This window comes from Seriola lalandi, unplaced genomic scaffold, assembly GCF_002814215.2.
Source record: "Seriola lalandi dorsalis isolate HSWRI2012SDOR001 ecotype SW California unplaced genomic scaffold, Sedor1 jcf7180002054473, whole genome shotgun sequence".
Lineage (NCBI taxonomy): Eukaryota > Metazoa > Chordata > Actinopteri > Carangiformes > Carangidae > Seriola > Seriola lalandi.
In genome coordinates, this window is record NW_019525026.1 from 114217 (window position 1) to 132011 (window position 17795).

Sequence of the window (17795 nt, forward strand, 5' to 3'; positions counted from 1 at the left end):
GTCCATATAACTTAACAGCTTGGTGCTAATTTAATAGCACAATTCATCTTAAACTACTTGATGCATGAGTGAACAGCAATGATACTGAATGAAATGCTTGTGATAATCACAGTCACTTCCTCACCAGTTAACCTCTACAAAAGTAGTTTGCTTTGTTTGTTCAAAATTCAAATCCGAACCCCAAGTCTCATCAGGATTAAATAATTTTCACATTTGTTAATACTCTTCCATAACACAGTCAACTATAGAGATGGATAGATCAAACAAATGGTAGACAGAGGAACTGAGGTTCACACTTGTTCACATTTCCACAATTGCAGAACCCACTCCCACACTGGAGTACTTATATAGGTAGATAACCAGATTCTCTGAGATCTAATCATCTACTCTTTCAAAAGCTGGATGGTAAATTCCACCTCTCCCATTTACAGCTACTGTTGTATTTTTTCTTTCTTTTTTGGATTTCATTAGGTTTCTAACCCCATTGCTACTGCATTGCAGGCATATATTATTCTGCATACTTATTATGTACCTGCAATGCAATAGCATTGAAGATATATATTATTATTCTGCATATTTATTAGTGCTGTAGCATTCACACTATTGTTCTTCAAATCTTTATATTTTAATCATATTATTATTCTTACTTCTTCTGCCTTTCTACGGTCTCAAACTACTCTTTCATACAAATTTGTACAAAAACCATTCAACTGTCAAAAACCTTTTCTACAATTTTTTTGCCATTCAAATGAATGGAGAGAATGCTCAAATCCTTGAAAGCTACAGCCTCTTTGACCTTAAATTACTTCAGCATACTTTCAGCTACAGACTTCATTCAAACTTTAAAATGTCCATAAGACATTCAGCTATTAAACTAGTATTTAACTTTATACAATTTAATTCAGGAAAAATATGGCTGTTAATTTCAGTATGCAGGTGCATCCTGTTTCCACTGATCATCCTTGAGATGTTTCTACAACTTGATTGGAGTCTACCTGTAGTAAATTCAATTGATTGGACTTGATTTGGAAAGGCACACACCTGTATAAGGTCCCACTGTTAAAAGTGCATGTCAGAGCAGAAACCAAGCCATGAAGTCAAAGGAATTGTCTGTAGACCTCTGAGACAGGATTGTATCGAGGCGCAGATCTGGGGAAGGGTACAAAAAAATGTCTGCAGCATTGAAGGTCCCGAAGAGCAAAGTGGTCTTCATCATTTGTAAATGGAAGAAGTTTGGAACCACCAGGACTCTTCCTAGAGCTGGCCATCCAGCCAAACTGAGCAATCGGGGGAGAAGGGCCTTGGTCAGGGAGCTAATTAGCATAACATTTAAAACAGTGAAATGAATAGAACTTTTAGAATTAATTAAAGTCGTAATTGAAGTCTTTGACTACGTGAATGATTTGTATCTGTGTAATCTATTTGAACAACACGGCGGCGTCTACCAGCGGTACGACGGAGCAACACGCGGCAAAAAAGGCTCGAACACGGTCCTCCAAAGTTTGGGAATACTTTAATCTTGACACCGACAGTGCGGTAGTCTGCAGACTCTGCAAAGTGCATCTGGCATATCACTCTAGCACTTCAGTCATGCACGAGCACATAAAGAGGAAACACCATGGTGCAGCGAGTCAAGATGTTGGACGGGGCAAATTGTTATATTAAATGACTAACTGGAAAATAATTGCAATAAAATTACTGTGAGGTTAATAAACAAAATAATCGTTAGATTAGTCGAATAATTGAAAAAATAATCGCTAGATTAATCGTTTAAAAAAAATAATCGTTTGGGACAGCCCTAGAACCGTGTCATCGCACATCACACATTTTGCGCATATCATGCAGGCATAGTGAGACTGATAGCTCAGGAGCCTCCAATGTTTAAGAGCATGACACTGAATAACCTGTTACCTCTCTGAACCACATACTTCCTGTCAGACAGAAAAATACACAAATAAAAAGAATAGCAGATCAAACTGTGAAGAAACTAGTCTGATTATGTTGTTAATCCACATTAGCAGCAGTAAGATGAAGAGGTGTTGCCAGTTGCCACAAAAAACAAATGGAAGATTCATTCTATTCAACTCAAATGACTAATTACTTGGTTACTAGTGGTTGTGCTCTGTGGTAGAAGGTGTAATTCCATAAACCTTTTAAACATTACTTTAATTTCGTATTAACTAATAAACGTCTTTTTTTGACAGATTCAGTTAGGTGGTGTAATACATTCATTGGGTAAGTTCGGGTATTTAACGCAGAAAGATTGATGTATTAGAAATAAGACGATGAAATTTTCCGCATTGTCTCACACACTGATGCATTAAATAGTTTTAATCCTACAGTATGAGTGGTGGATATAAGAATATAAGAATGAGAATAACAGATACAAGGAACAAATGTTTTCATTAATTGAATGTGCTCCAACCCAGTCATGGAAAGTTGTGGAGAAGTCATTAAGGCCACAGTGGGAATTGTAGGTTGACAAACTGACCCCAAACCTCATCCTGGCTTCCTAGCTAGTGAACTATTCAGAAGGGGAATAAATGTACTTGTAAGAATGATCCAAGTGACAGAACCGTCTTTAAATAAAATGCACAAGAAGTAACCAGAAAAGAAATAAGCATCTACTTTTCCATGTGCTGAGAAGAAAATACAGCTGTTTATATTGTGTTACCACAATAATGAAGCTCCACAATGATTTACAGAATCGGGGAACTAATATGTATTCTTTGTTTCACTGTGTTGACCTGATTGCTGCTGCTAGATCAAGTGTTTAATCACTGACTTCACAAAGAGATCAATATGTCACCAATCAGAACTGATAATAAGCATTAAGTTCACTGCTGCTGGAGGATTTCTGGCTTCAAGTATTGTGAGATGTCTTAGTTATGTTTCTCTGAAACTGAAAGTATACTGTGTCGTTTCATCATTACAATGTGATGACCTGCAGTGTCACGGAGAAGTCAGCAGGTGGCTCCATTGCCAAACAAGTTAAATATATAAAGTCAGTCAAGTGAAAGAGAACCCCAAAGTTTCAGGTGCTGCAGAATAAATACTATTATTATAAACTGTGAATGTTAATTATTTGTTTTCTTGTGTTATTCAGTGAATTTTGAAGCCTTGATCATTGCCCTGGCTGTGCTAGGTGGAACTATCCTCATCAGCATTGTTGTGTGCTGCTGCTGCTGTTGCTGCAAGAAGCGTCAGCCAGGGTAAGTTTACATTATAACCCAGCTGTGTTTTGGTGCAAGTCTTGCAAGCTCTGATTTTTGTTAACTAACTTAAATTAAAAGTGTTACATTTCATTTACAAAGCTAAAACATGTTTTTATTAAATGTTTTTAAATGGGATTTTTAAGCAAAAACTGGCTGGAAAATCCTCCAGCACCCAGACCACATATACTGTATGAACGAAAATGATGTCGGTCCATCCATCCATCCATCCATCCATCCATCCATCCATTTCTTGCTACATGTTCAGATCCATTTTATATTTGATGATATATTAATTACAATATCATATATTACATTGTGCCGAAGGCACTGACAAAAATCAAATATGTCAATAAATTTATGCACTGAGTAGTTCTTGCCCTCATTTCCCCACTGGTTTTCTTTGACGTCATTAATACTTTGACTGTGAAACAGGTATTAAGTTGCAACTATGTGGTAAACAAATACTTTTTATTCAACTTACTGAACTCTGCAGAAACCAGGGTTTTTCCTGCATAGAGAATTGCGAGGTGGTCACTCTGTAAAATTTTGTGCAGCCTTCGCCTCCCAACAAAATTCTAGTACTTGTTTTCTCGGTACTCGGTGGATTTGCAATTTGTAACTGCAATTGCGAATGTACGCCACTATGGCAATGTAGTGGCGCTGTATCATAATCCATTCAGAGCCATCCAAAATTGCTAAAAACGAAGAATACGAATGCGCTGGATTTTCTGCCTGCGGAAGGAGACAGCGACCTGATTTTGCCGCTCTTCAAACAGGTGAATAGGGTTGACATCCATCCCATATAATACGGAATCGTCACGTATTTGAAAATAAAATGATTCTAGTACTTGTTTTCTCGGTGCTCTGTGGATTTGAATCAATATGGGACGCAATTCGTCCTGTATTTTCGTTCATGTTATGTCCTCAAAGTGCTTTGAATAATGTAATATCAAGTAAAACCAAACCAGTTGCCACCTTTTTTCACATAAAAGGTGGCAACCCTACAGATGAATATTATCTAATATTATCAGAGTGTGAGAGAGGAGTCAAGGCAAGAGTACCGAGTTTTTAGAAGTGTATTAAAGCTGACGTTTATTAATTTATTTTATTTTACCCCTATATTCAGGAAAAACCCTGACATGTTAATGAAAGTTTACTACAGTAAACAGCTTTCTCAAGCTGCAGAGATAATTCATGAATCAAATATGAATCATGGAGACTGCAGAATTTGAACCACTGTAAAAACTGAACTTCTAGGTTCTGTTTTTTAAAAGAATATCCTTCAAGCAAAGATGGCAGCTTGTAGATGCATGTAATTTGTCACATCCAGATGAGTATGATTGTTCTCGAGCTCCATTAACAGAAGTGATTCTGACGCTGTATTTGTGCCCACTTGTATCTTAAGGCCTGACAGAGATGAGGAGAGATTTGCCAGGAGGAGAGAGGAGATCAAACAACGCTCTGAAGAACGGTAAGAGCTTCACTCCAGGCTTCAGTGAAAACAGGCTGAAGCTGTAAGCATTATAACTAACTAACTACTTATTATAAGTGTTTATTTATTTATAACAGCTTCACATAGCAGTATGATTGTCCGCAATTAATAACTCTTTAAGTAAAACTAATATTATTATAAGGAGAGGTCTTTGTGCTTTTTATATTTGGTTGTAATGAGTTGAGGGCAGACCACAGCTAGAAGGAGAGAGAATATTGGACTTACACAAACATGACTCCAAATGAATGCAAATATTGCTCCATGTTTGGTGGGTGTATTGATTGTTTGCTAACATGACAGCCATAGTACTCAACAGGCAACTTTTTAGCCTGGTGGCTATGCTAGCTGGTTGCTTTATACTCAGGGTTTTGATAAACTGTAGAAGTAAAACTGCCTTCTGTCCAGCGTCATGGACGTGGTAGCTGGGCAGTCCAAACGTATTGCATCTCAGTGCAGCCTTCCAGGTCACAGGAACCTGGACCTGTGGGAACCCTCCACTTGTCCATAGCTTTCCACCTGCTTAATACCTAACCATCAGTTGTCTTGGGCTGAAGTAGTGGTCCGTGGTCATAAGAGATACCACAGAGACCACACATCCCAATGAGTATTTCTCATTTCTCATTTGAAAAGGCTGAGTAAGAAATACAATTGAAGAGACCTTTAATACTAATTGAAGATGATGTCTGCTTGAAATATCACTACAGTCCTCTCCCAGTAATTTTGTTCAGGCCATCTTTGTAGAATAATTCATCTCTTTTCACTGCTTCTTTGTTTAATACTCTGTCAACCTGAAGGCATGCCAAAAAGAGGCAAATAGCCTGTATTTGAGCATACGGCTGAATCACAGCCGAGGAGACATCCTCTACCAACTTCACATTAACTCGAGTCATATTTCTTAAATATAGGGCAGTTATTTTTCAGTGACGGTTATAACTAAGTTTTTTTTTAGCGGTTGCTGAATTAAGTTCTCAACAGTCTGTCCCCAGTGCTTCACTCAGCAACCTGTGTATGTAATGTGACTCACTCTAACCAGCAGGTTTGTTGTGGGAAGTGTGTCTCTCCTGGGGTGTGAGAGAAGTAGCCTACCAGTGTGTTGCCGCAGTGAAGTGTGTGCCAATAGTCAGGGTAGTCAGGTTACTTTAGTCAGCCATAAAGTGTGTAGCTAACTAAGTATAGTAGGCCAACTATTGAAAGGTAGTTACTGAAAGGAAAGAGAGTTACGCTAACCCAGCTTTTAAGAGAGCGAGGAGAGAGCTGTGTTGTCGCATTATTATATTTTTTTCTTGGTCTGGCGGCAAAGATTTTGGCGTGGCAGGCCGCCATGCAAAAATGTTACCAGCAGAAGCACTATTGTTGTCCAAAGTCTTTGCAGACTGACCACTCTCCATATTTCTGCGTCTTCCCTCCCTCTGGCTGCCCGACAGTGGGTACGCTTGGTTTCCTGCTCAAGTCCAGCTTGTGAAGGTGGATTGAGTTTGTCATCTTCCGGTTCAGGATTGGACTCTTGCACAAAACGATAAGGCAACTGAAGGAACTGAAGCCGCCACAACCATTTGTTTACACAAGACATGCAGAACGTGTTGTTGGGAAGAGACCTGAGCTGTAACAGAGCGTTTCAGACAGAGGGTGAATAAAGTACACTATAAAATGTACAGAAGAAGAAAAATAATGTATTTTCAGAACATTAAAGCATGTAAATCTATTTTAGTTGACACCAAGAATGAAATGAAGGACACTAAAATGGCCATAATAGGTCCTCTTTAATATCAGTGAATACTAAAATGAATTGGTCATTTTCATATTCAGGCTTTTAGTGATTAGTTACAATGTCTCTGAAACTAAATGACCATTATTAACTAAAATGAGCACATTTGTCTATGTAATACAAGCGTAATATAAATGGAGTCAGCTAGCAGGACCATCATATCAGCTTGTGGCACAAATGATGTTAAGATTTAATTCTATTCTCTCTAGATGTTTTTGCCTCGAGAGATCTCAGCACAATCTGTAAGGGATTTCCTATAACAGAATGGTCCATAGTGCCCAACAAAAGGGCCCATTGTATATTTGGGATTCAAGCAACTGGTGTTAGTGTACAGCCCCAACGAGTCCATGTCCCAGAGGAGGAGCTGAATCTTCCTCTACTGGCATCCCAAAACACCAATTGGATTGTCAAGGCTAAGCAGCTGCTCTTTGAAAATGTGGTCATAAATAGAGTGGGCTACATCCTGTGTAGTATCAGCCACTGTCGGCCACAAGTGTGATAGTCAGTGACCAGTATGGCAGTATATGTTGTATCAGCCAGCAGATCTGCAGAACACTCCATAAATGTTTCAGCCTCATCTTTCTATCTAGTGCCTGTTCTCCCAGTGCATTCATCCAGTCCTCCAAGGATGGCCTGGTGATGTGTTGGTAAGCGGGGCATTCATGCAGAAAACATAGTCAGTAACTGGTTTATCATTATCAAATGCTGTGCTGGGAACATCAGAGTCCCAGTTCTCTGTGTGTCTGAGAGAGAGGCTGTGAGCTGAATTATCCAGCCTCCATGAGCTTTTCTCTCATGTGCCACAGAATCTAGTCAGGGTTTTCTGTGGTGAGCATGATCAAATCAGAAAAGTCACAGTAAGTGCAATGACCTACATAGACGAGGTTGTGTTGTGAACAGGAAGTTGAGAATAGATGGGACCGATCATAGGAGAGACCTAGGCCTCCACTGACTGAGCCCAGGCAGGAGAACAGTTTGGGGGGATCACCAACTCCCATGAGGCATTGAACCATTTATCTTTTTGAATGCTGTTTTAAACTGCCATTTCCATTTAAAAACACCACAGAACTAAGTGTTTTCTGTTAGAAGTTTGTTTTTGGTATGGAAGGAAAGCCTTTTGAAACTCTCACATTTAGAAAAAATCATATTGCAATTTTAACATCTCATTTTCACTGGAAAAAAATATAAAAATGATGAAGTGATTTTTGGTGGGGCTTTTACCAAACAAACATGTTCCCTTACATCTGTAGAATGTGGTTTGTAAAGGTATTACATTTATAATGGTATGTTGTCACACATTTTAACTTTTACTGCACTTGGCCATATTGCGATTTCAGTGATATTTAGATTAATTGTGCAGCCCTAAATACAACAACAATAACAACATAACAACAATACCTGCAGCAGTGGGAGGACATTATTGATAGTGACCTTTGTCTGTGTTCTTCATTCAGCTTCGCTCAGCAAAACTGTACATGCACACTTCAATATTCCTTTATTTATTGCAAAACACATCGTCATCGAAATATTGAACAGTGTCATCACACACATTTTTTTGTCATGTCTGTGTCATATTCATATAAAGTCCAGAGATTGAAACTGTAGGCTAGTGAAACGAGTCAGTTATATATAATGTTGCTGGTATCATCACGTTTCCCATGTTTCCCTGTCTAATTTTTGCTGGAAGCTGCTCATCACGAGTGAAAACCAAGCAAGATGCCATATCTCTAGATCACACAAAACAGCAACAAAATTTCACAATATATTGTTTATTGTGATATAGCCTAGAAATAGTTCCATATTACATATAGGCAGTATCGCCCAGGCTTACTTCCCACTTGTTGAATGCAGCCATATTTATTGGTAGGGCGATTAAACATGTCAGTCAGTTAGCTGTGTATAAGCCGGCAGCAGGGTGGACCTCCTCCCGAGCTTTTGTTGTCCCTCAGAAAGAGCTCAGGGCTGGGGCTGACATGATGGAGTAACAGGTCAGGTCTGAGAGTGCTATAGCAGCCACATAAGAGCTGTTATTCTAGCTATAATGTTGCATCATAGTCTGCAAGGTATGAAAACATGAACTGATAGTGTTTAAATTATCCAAAAGGAATATGTGTTTTTTCATACATTGTTAGCTGTAATGGAAAAATTGTAATTAAAATTGTACTTTTCCACCAAAATTAGAAGGCAATGCATTTTTTAAACGCGGGTTAACACGCTAATAAAAGCCAATTGACCACTTTTCCACTGCCAGTCAAGTTTCTGTTTGGACACAGGACACAAAACTGCAAGGAGCGATGATGTCACATGCACGTACAGAGTACAGACAGTGAAGGAAGAGTGAGCAGTTAGTCGTGTAAACTCTGTCACGTCTCATTCCCGGGTTGGTGCTCCTGTAAAAGTGTCAGAGGGTGTGAGACACTTTGATTTTGTCTTTCATCCTAGAGCACATTGTAGCTGCTTTGTTTTAGTTTGAAATGTTTTAGTTTGAATTAGTAAAATTAGGCTGATTTCAATCCGAGTTGTTTGTGTAGCTCAAAACAAACTAAAGTTTTAGGCACTTAATTATAAATATGAATTTATTGTCACAACCCAGCTCAAGGCTGGACCAAAGGAGGGAAGACTACAGATGATTTACACAACTAAAAATGAAATTAACCTAAAGACAAACAAATACAACAAAACCTAATGGGGGGAAAGCCAGGGGGTGAGAGACAGAGAAACTGGCTGTAGTGCAGCCAGACCAGTGCCTCATGTACAAACGTTGTGTACACACATCTTTCACGCTCATGGTTGGATGTGTCGAGTGAAATGAACATGAGAATTTGTGTTCTTCCACGCCATTTTCGTGTCTGGCGTACACATGTTTCTAATGGTTTTAGTCATTTGGCGACACTTGGAGGCAATGCAGTGAAACTACTAACGTTAGAAAATTATTTACAAGTTTGTCGGACCACATGTTAAAATAATTACTCATCAAAGCCATTGGAAACCATAACGGATCCACGTGTATGCAACTAATTAAGTGGATCTAAAAGCATATGCAAAACCGATGCAATACATGGCCTAATAAAAATGGCAGCTTTGGACTTAAAGGAAATAGCGAATGGCAAAAGTATAATATATGGTATTTAGAGACCACGCAGATTTTTTGGGCCAGTGATGATGACTTGTCAGCTGTTTAAGATTTCCTACAGCAATCCTCTTGGAACTGTGCTGAGTTGGATCCGGCTTTGGAGAGGGACATGGTGATGAGTTAGGTATTGTCTGTTCCCTTAGTGCTGACCACATTGTGGCGAAAGGGGCATTTCAGACAGAACAAGCAGAGCAGTCAGGACTGTGCCAGTCATCCTTGAGCGGCACCATGCCAGCTGTATGGGACAGAATCATTTGTATGTCATCCAGGTATACAAAGTTTCCATACAATGTGGTTTACCAGGATAATATTACAGTGCAATTTGGGAAATAGCTGCCAGAGCCACTTTCCCTGATGTAATAGGAATGATCGACTGCACACACACACACAAGCAATTTTCTGTCATCCCAGCATCTAACAATCATAATATTACTCTTGTTTGCATTATATTTTACATCAAAATTTAGACCATACTGTGAACATACCCTCAATAACTGTTGAAGACCAGCACTACATGGACTGAAAATCACCAAATCATCTGCATAGAAGCATCAATAACACATAAAAATTGTGTTATTATGCATTTTGTATTTATCCAAAATCTCCTTTAAAGCAAAAACACACATGAGTTCCATGTTTAAACTCAGACTGGTTGTCGGTAGTCAGGATATACTGTTCCAGCCTATTTAGTAGGATTCTCTCCAGCACTTTAGATAGAATGCTGGCTAGGGCTACAGGCCTGTAGTTCTCTGAACTGTTTAATTTACCAGCGTTATCTATAACCACAGGCACAAATATAACAGATAGAATTTAGTCAGGTAGGTTACAATGGATTAATAACCCAGAAAAACATATTCCAAGCAAGGGATAAAGCCTATAACATGCAAGTTTAAGGTGTTCAGCAGTTATATTATCCATACCTTTTGATGTTTTAACTTAATGACTGCATCGTGGACTTCTTGTGGAGTAACAGCTACCTCCTCTTTATCATCTATATTGCCTACTTTAAATTAATTGCTTTTAATATAGTTCAGTTCATAATAATTTTTCTGCCACAACTGGGAAATTTCATCTGAGACACTTACTCTTATCAAAATTCGATGGTAGGGATGTTGTTCATAACTCTTAATGTCTTTCCAGAAGTCATTAAGACTATTATTTTGCAACTTTCTTGCAATTGAGTCAAATCTTATTGTATTCTCATTCTTTTTAAGTGCATATTTAAAATTTGCTATTGCCCGGATGAGTCCATATTTATTTCTACCTGACTCAACCCATGCTTTAAAAGCTCTTCTAGCCTCAGCATGGACTTCTTTCACAGAGTCATTCCAACCAGGCTTAGAATTGTACAGATTAGTCTTATGTTTATAAAGAGGCCTGCTAGAGATAAGTAAAGACTCCACAATAAAGTCATAGGGTATACATTTGTATAGTCTCATAGTCTTTTGCCTGTTTGCTGCATTGCATCTGAGTGTCTATTGAAAATGGTGCATACTGGATGTAAATAGTGTGTGAAATAAACAAAATATTACTGTAAATATTTTTTACTCATTTCAATCAAGAGAACATGCATAAAGTTCAAGAAAAAATAATTCTGGTGCAAGATATGTCAGGACCCCACCACATTAACAACCTCTGCCACACTCCCACTTTGTTTGTTTTCTGTTATTGTTAATGCCAGAGGACAAAGTGCAGAATGAAACCTTTATTTCTGGACTGAAGTGTCTCTTTTTGGCCGACTTACTGCTTATTTTGCCATTTTTCCTGATTCTGAAGAGAGGGGTTGTCCAGGCATTTATACTCATTAGCATATTAAATTTGGGGTGGAGAGAATGTGGAGTGTGGTGTTTGTGCATGTGCGCTCGATTCCACGGTAATTGGGATGAACAAAGAAAATGTGCATGGAATCCTGCGTGTGCATAGTTTTATACATCAGAATTTTTTTTTTTTTTTCAAATAAAAGTTCATATTTATCTTCTGTTTCTAACTCAAAATACTCTTGATTGATGTTTCTTGAGCTCTTGGTGGCACCACAGAAGAAATGTAAGCAGATAAACAACAGAAAGGTGCTAGAAAATAGATTTTCCCCACATGATGGTACTAATGAAACAGGATGACATCACCAAAACTCTCCTATGAATGTGTCACCTGTCTGTTGTTTATGCTTAGTGGTAACCTGTGATGGAGCAGAACTCAGAGGCAACAGATGCTTAATTTCCTTAATTTTTTTGGACAAGATTGAAAAAATGTATTTAAATGAATAAATAAAATATAATATATATATAATATAAATAAAAATAAATTAACATAACTTTCATCTTCTGTTTTTCTTTTTTACAGGAAGGTGGAGAGAAAGGCTAAGCACGATGAAATCCGCAGGAAGTATGGTATGTATGAACCTGGGTTTACATTATATCACCATATGTACTCCATTCAACCTCTGCAATGATGGCGTGACAGACTATGTACACATCTCTCACCATAATATGTATGAACCTGCGTATATGAAGTCCACCACAGTGCTGGATGTGAACCACCTCCTCCTCTCTGTTCTCCTCATGTCTGCCCTTCCCTGTGCTAGCAATGCATTATTCAACAGTTAACAGCTGGTACTTTAGCAAAGCAATGCAGGTCACATGTTGGTTACACTAACTCCTGTCTGTTTAAATCAATCTGAGAATAATTTATCATATGCTGGTGCCACATGTAAGACCCCTCCTGACTGTAAGCAGGACTTCACAAGTCATTGACACAGCAGACAAAGGTCCGTCTCTGAACAAACAACACGGCCTCATTCACCAACCATTCTTAAGAAGAATTTTTTTCTTAAAACCCACTTATGCATGACCAAGATTCTGACATTCACCAATGTTTTCTTATTTGGGATTTGTTCTTAGGTAAGAACAGACTTTATGCACACTCAAGAGTACTCTTATGCACATTTGAGTGCTGACATGTTTGAACAAAATAAGTGGTTATTGCGTTTTCTTCGCTCTACAGTTATATAATATTATGGTCTAATATTAGGGTCTTTTAAAGTAAATGAACGCTACATTAACATTGAACAACTCGTTTGTGGCTCACTTCCTGCAGCTGTATGTCCACTTCAGAAATAATAAAGTTCCTTTTGTATTTTGATTCCGGTGCTCCTTCTTTAGATTTTCATTTTGGCATTTCCGTTTATAATAGGTGTGTATTGCGCGTAATGTTCAGGGCTAGAGTGGATGACATTACCACTAAAGTGGGGATAAGCATTTAAACCGGTCTCAAAATTACCTGATTAACTCCTCACTGCCACAAATTTCCCTCTTCACACATAATTTTTTTATGATAACCTAGACAAATTGCCGTCATCCGACAATGTGTCTACCAAAGGCGGGAGACTTGCATAATTTGAAATGTGAGCCCCTGAGTAATGGGAGTACCATCCAACTGCCCCATAGACTGCAATACAAATTCATAAGTGGACTGTCTGAGACAAACTGAAAAAACTCTTGTTTCAGCTTGCTCTTGTTTCCACGTTTTTGACTCTGGCAACGCCAAAACCACATAAACGTTTTTAAGAGAGTCTTGTGGTGCTGACGGTGTGAAAGGTTTTCTGATATTATCGACTGTTTTCTATTAAATGGCAGTAGTTTGAGAGGTTTGCTGACCCATTTCTCAGATAGATTTATATGAGCTCTTTGTCTTCCAGCTGCACACAGCTGATGTAAATTGTTCATTTAACAGCCAGACTCACACACAAACACACACACAGACAGACTCACACACACTCAAACACGCACACACACACACACACACGCACACAGACTCACAAACACACAGCCAGACACACACACAGACACTCACACACAGTCACACACACACTGAACAAACACATGCGTGCACACACTCACACAGCCAGACTCACACAAACACAAAACCTCACAAAACGTGGTTTGGTCCTTATGAATTCAATATTTCTGTAATGCCTTCAAATTTGGTGAAACGTTCACCTTGATACAAAGTGATTTTTGGCGGACTAAGGTCAAGTTAAAGTTGACCTCACAAAACATGATTTTGGAACTCTTCAAGGAAACCCCTTCAAATTTGGCATCAAACATTCCCCTGGACTTAATGATTAACTGCTTACATTTTAGGGGTCAAAGGTCAAACTTCCATGGCGTGGTTACCTCACAAGACACGGTTTTCTCCTTGTGAACATAATATCTCCATAACACCTTGAGGGAATTTCTTCAAATTTGGTAAAATTTCAATGACAAACTGATTAGATCTTGGTAGTCAAAGGTCAAGGTCATGGTGACCTCAGAATACACTTTTTAGCCATAAGTCAAGACTACAATGGTTTATATTTCGGGGCGTCGTGTGGCGTAGTGGTCTAAGCAGGCGCCCCATGTGTAGAGGCCAAGTCCTGGCTGCAGTCGGCCCCGGCTCGAGTCCCGCATCGGACGGCCTCTGCTGCATGTCATTCCCCCTCTCTCTGCCTCCCCATTTCCTGTCTCTCTACTGTACTATCAAATAAAGGCATAAAAAAGCCCCCCCAAAAAAATGGTTTATATTTCATATGATTCTGGATAAACAGGGATGTAATCTGAAACTAGTCTGGTGGCGGAGGCATACAACCAGGATGTGGTAATTCTAATATTCAGGTAGTTATTGTGACTCAGCACAGACAGACAGAGTTAGTTGAAGCTCCATTTTAAATGTTACTTGTTGGCATTTCTTTTTTTTTTTTTGCGATCAAACCTATTTATTGCTTTTTTCAGTTTACAGATATACATTAATGACAAAAAAAGTGCACATATAGGATGTAAGGTAACAAAAAAAATGAAATAAAATAAAAAGTAAATAGACAAAATAAAATAAGAACATAACATGCACATTCTTTAGTGTATGATACAGGCTATTAGACCACCATACTGCATTTCATGTTAGTCCATCCAGCATAGACACTCATATGATTCAAAAAGAGTGGGGTTGGGATACCTGAACATCAGTCATCCTGGCAATCACCTCTACTTATTGCACTCGAATATGGGCCCCATACCTTCCTAAATACATCAAGACTGTTATTAGCCCTGTGTATAAGCTGCTCTTGGGAAGCCATCTCAGCCAGTTCATCCCTCCATTCATTAAAACTGATACGCTCTTTTGATTTCCAGTGCTTTGACACTATTCTGCTCCCTGTTATCAGGACCAGTTTCACCTAAAACTTTGATGACAATTTAACTTTCATTGGCAAAATGTCCAATATGCATTATGCTGGATTCACACTGAGATTTGTCTCCAATATGTTATTAAAACAGTGGAGTATTTTTAACCATAAGTGAAGTGATGCACTATTTCACATTCATATAGCATATGAGACAGTGTGCCCCTGCCTTTGTTGTATCTAAAACATGCATCATCATTCCTAAGCCCCAACCTTGACATTTTTGATGGGGTCCAATAATTCCTATTCACTATTTTTAAAAAAAAGATAATGTGTGTCTGCATGTCCCAGGCTATGGAGAACCAAGATTTTATCACCTTGCTCCAAGCCATCCTGTGAATGGATGTTCCAAGATCTTTTTCCCAAATGTTCTTGACACCTTCGTAGTTTGGGGATTGGTCTTTTCTAAGCAGACTATAAAACCTAGATGTCTCCCCTCGAAGTTTCCAATTTAACTGCCGCAACACCTGAATGCAAGCAACAGGGATAAGCTTTTTCTCTCTATCTACAGTCATAATACGACTCCTCAGTTGTTAATACCGATTATGTTGCATTCATCTTCCAGCGTGAAGATGCGAGTTTCGGCCTCAGTAATTCTGCTACCAAGCTGCTGAACGGTTAGGTCTGAAGAGAATCGATGCCCTTTTTAATTCAACTTATATCCAACTTATTCCCTGCAGCACGGTTTTGATGCTGGCCAGTTCCACGGCTGTATCGCACTTGGCAGGGCTGTGTCCTGTTGCCATAATGCTCTCTTTCTCGTCCTTCTTTTTCCCTCTCGCGGTGTGTCTTGCCTCCTTATTTGGCATGTTCAAAAGTTGCTCCTATCAATATTAAGCTTATGAATAGGGTATTTGTATCGTACTGTGTTATTAAGGGGGTGTATAGTGCCCAGCCATGCGGAGCTCCTCACTACGCCGCCATTCCAGACTTCGTCCCATGTTACTCATCTAGTTGTTGGTATTTCTAACAATGAAGCTCAGCTTCAGATTTTGTTAGCAACCAGCAACGCAGTCTAGCTTCACCTTGGGCAGAAGCAGAAAATCCCATCCCAATTTCTCCAAAAATTGCATTGTCAAGTTAATGATTGCTGTACGGTTTCATGCTCCAGATCTGCCCGACCAAGTATAGTCTGGTGTTTCATGTCCTCAGATCAGCTGTATGCCGGGTCACTCACTGAGTTAAAACTCTCTGACCATCTGCTGAACAACATGATGAAGTTTCTATCAAAACAGGGGGTTAGATAGTGGTGCTCTCTTGTAATGTTACCGGCTTCCCAAAGTGATAACTGGTATCACAAGTTAATACCAGCAAACAGTCTCCATGGAAACAGTAGAATTTTACCACTAAAATCTCTTTCACTCCTGTAAAGGCTTAAACTTTTTTCCTTAACTAAGGAAACCTTTTAAGAAATACTATGCAACACTTCAGTAACTCCTCCAGCTAATGAGAAATTAAACCTAAAGTGTCATATTTAAGTAGAAAACTGAAGGTGCTTTGTGAAACTGGCTCCTGGCTCTCTGATGACCATCACTGGATTGGTTATACATTGAGAAACAGTTACATTTCATTATCAGTCAAAATTATCCCGATGAGGGGGAACAAATTATCAGCATTTTTATTCCCAGTGTCGTACCCTGTACATGCTGGACCAGGGGTCGGCAACCTTTATTAACCTGTACCTTTACTTCCAGTAAACCAACAGCAGTAGTGGTGAAACCAAGTGAATCTGTCCACACACTTAAATTCTCTGTTTTCCTCAGAGACTTTTTTTGGATTCTGAATCCGTAAGGTAGTTCATTGAGTTCAGCAGAGAGAGAGAGAGAAAGAGAAAGAGAACTATGCGCTTATCAGTATTTGCAGCACATGTGTTGTCAATTTGACATTTTCTGAATGTGATTGCGTTTTGTCTACTTGCATTTTTCTTAAATTGCAGTGCTTTGAGCTCTCAGGGCCACCATACACTTGAATCAGCTCACATCTGGGGAGATGTGAGTTTACCAGACCTCTGTAGCCAACTCCTCACCTCTTGTGAGGAAATCCATGGAGCCACTATGAGCTTCTGTGTTTTCATTGTGTCTCCACTCTGTTTGCTCCTGTTTCCTGTGTGCAGGTCTGATCGGAGACGCCGACCACCCGTACAGCAAGTTTGAGAACGAGTGACGCAGCTGTGCTTGAGCTGACCAACGGTCTTGAGCTGCTCTTCCTTCATTTTTAGCTTGGAATGCTGCCCTTTTCTCACTTGAACCACAAACAAGACAAACACCACAGAGTGCCGTCTCTGATCATTCAACTGAACAATCACCATTTCACACTTTTCAAATAACAAACCTGATTGAAGATTATTTTTGCTTTGTCGTACCTGATGAGCAGACTGTTTTGGTCTGTTTTGTGTTAGGTGGATGCTGCAGCTTGTTTTTAAACTTTGTGCAAATTCATTTTGTGTTCTGAAATTTCATGATGTGAGTTCTCTCTTTTTAAATGTTGTAGTTTCATATCAGCTTTTGCACTTCGTATACTGTATTGATTTATGAAATAAACAGTAATGACTGTACAGCATACGTGTTCTGACACATGAATAAAAATCTGTTCTTTTAACACTGGGGTTTGGTTTATTTATGGATAAAACTGTTGCTCTTTCTGAGGAGCTTTGAAAAGTTTCACTGCAGAAACTTTATATTATTGCTGCATCCTCCAGCAGAAACACTGTACAGGCCCATAATGACAGCAGGACCCAGAGGACACACAGAGTAGGACATACAGCACAGTTCAGAACCTTCTCTCCCATGACAGCCTCACCTGTCTCAGTGATGACTCAGCAGCCTGTACAGCATCTGAACTCGGCTTTTATAGAAGTTTAGAAGTGTAGGTAGCAAGATTCATTTTAACATATATATCTATTGCCTCTGACACACAAGTTCTACATGGAACATGAAGCTAATTACAACCACTGAAAATGTCCCATTTCTATAAATCCA

At 39.1% G+C, this 17795-nt stretch overlaps 1 protein-coding gene across 1 annotated transcript in view; it reads left to right on the plus strand.

Moving 5' to 3' along the window:
- LOC111659088 (pituitary tumor-transforming gene 1 protein-interacting protein-like) overlaps positions 1-17415 on the plus strand; it is a 19816-nt gene extending 2401 nt beyond the window's left edge. Inside the window, exons 3-6 of the mRNA XM_087175521.1 lie at positions 3082-3212; positions 4621-4686; positions 11946-11992; positions 16931-17415. Of these exons, the coding sequence (XP_087031647.1) occupies positions 3082-3212; positions 4621-4686; positions 11946-11992; positions 16931-16980 (294 nt within the window). The 3' untranslated portion in view covers positions 16981-17415. The remainder of the gene's footprint in view (positions 1-3081; positions 3213-4620; positions 4687-11945; positions 11993-16930) is intronic.
- Positions 17416-17795: the final 380 nt, after the last annotated feature.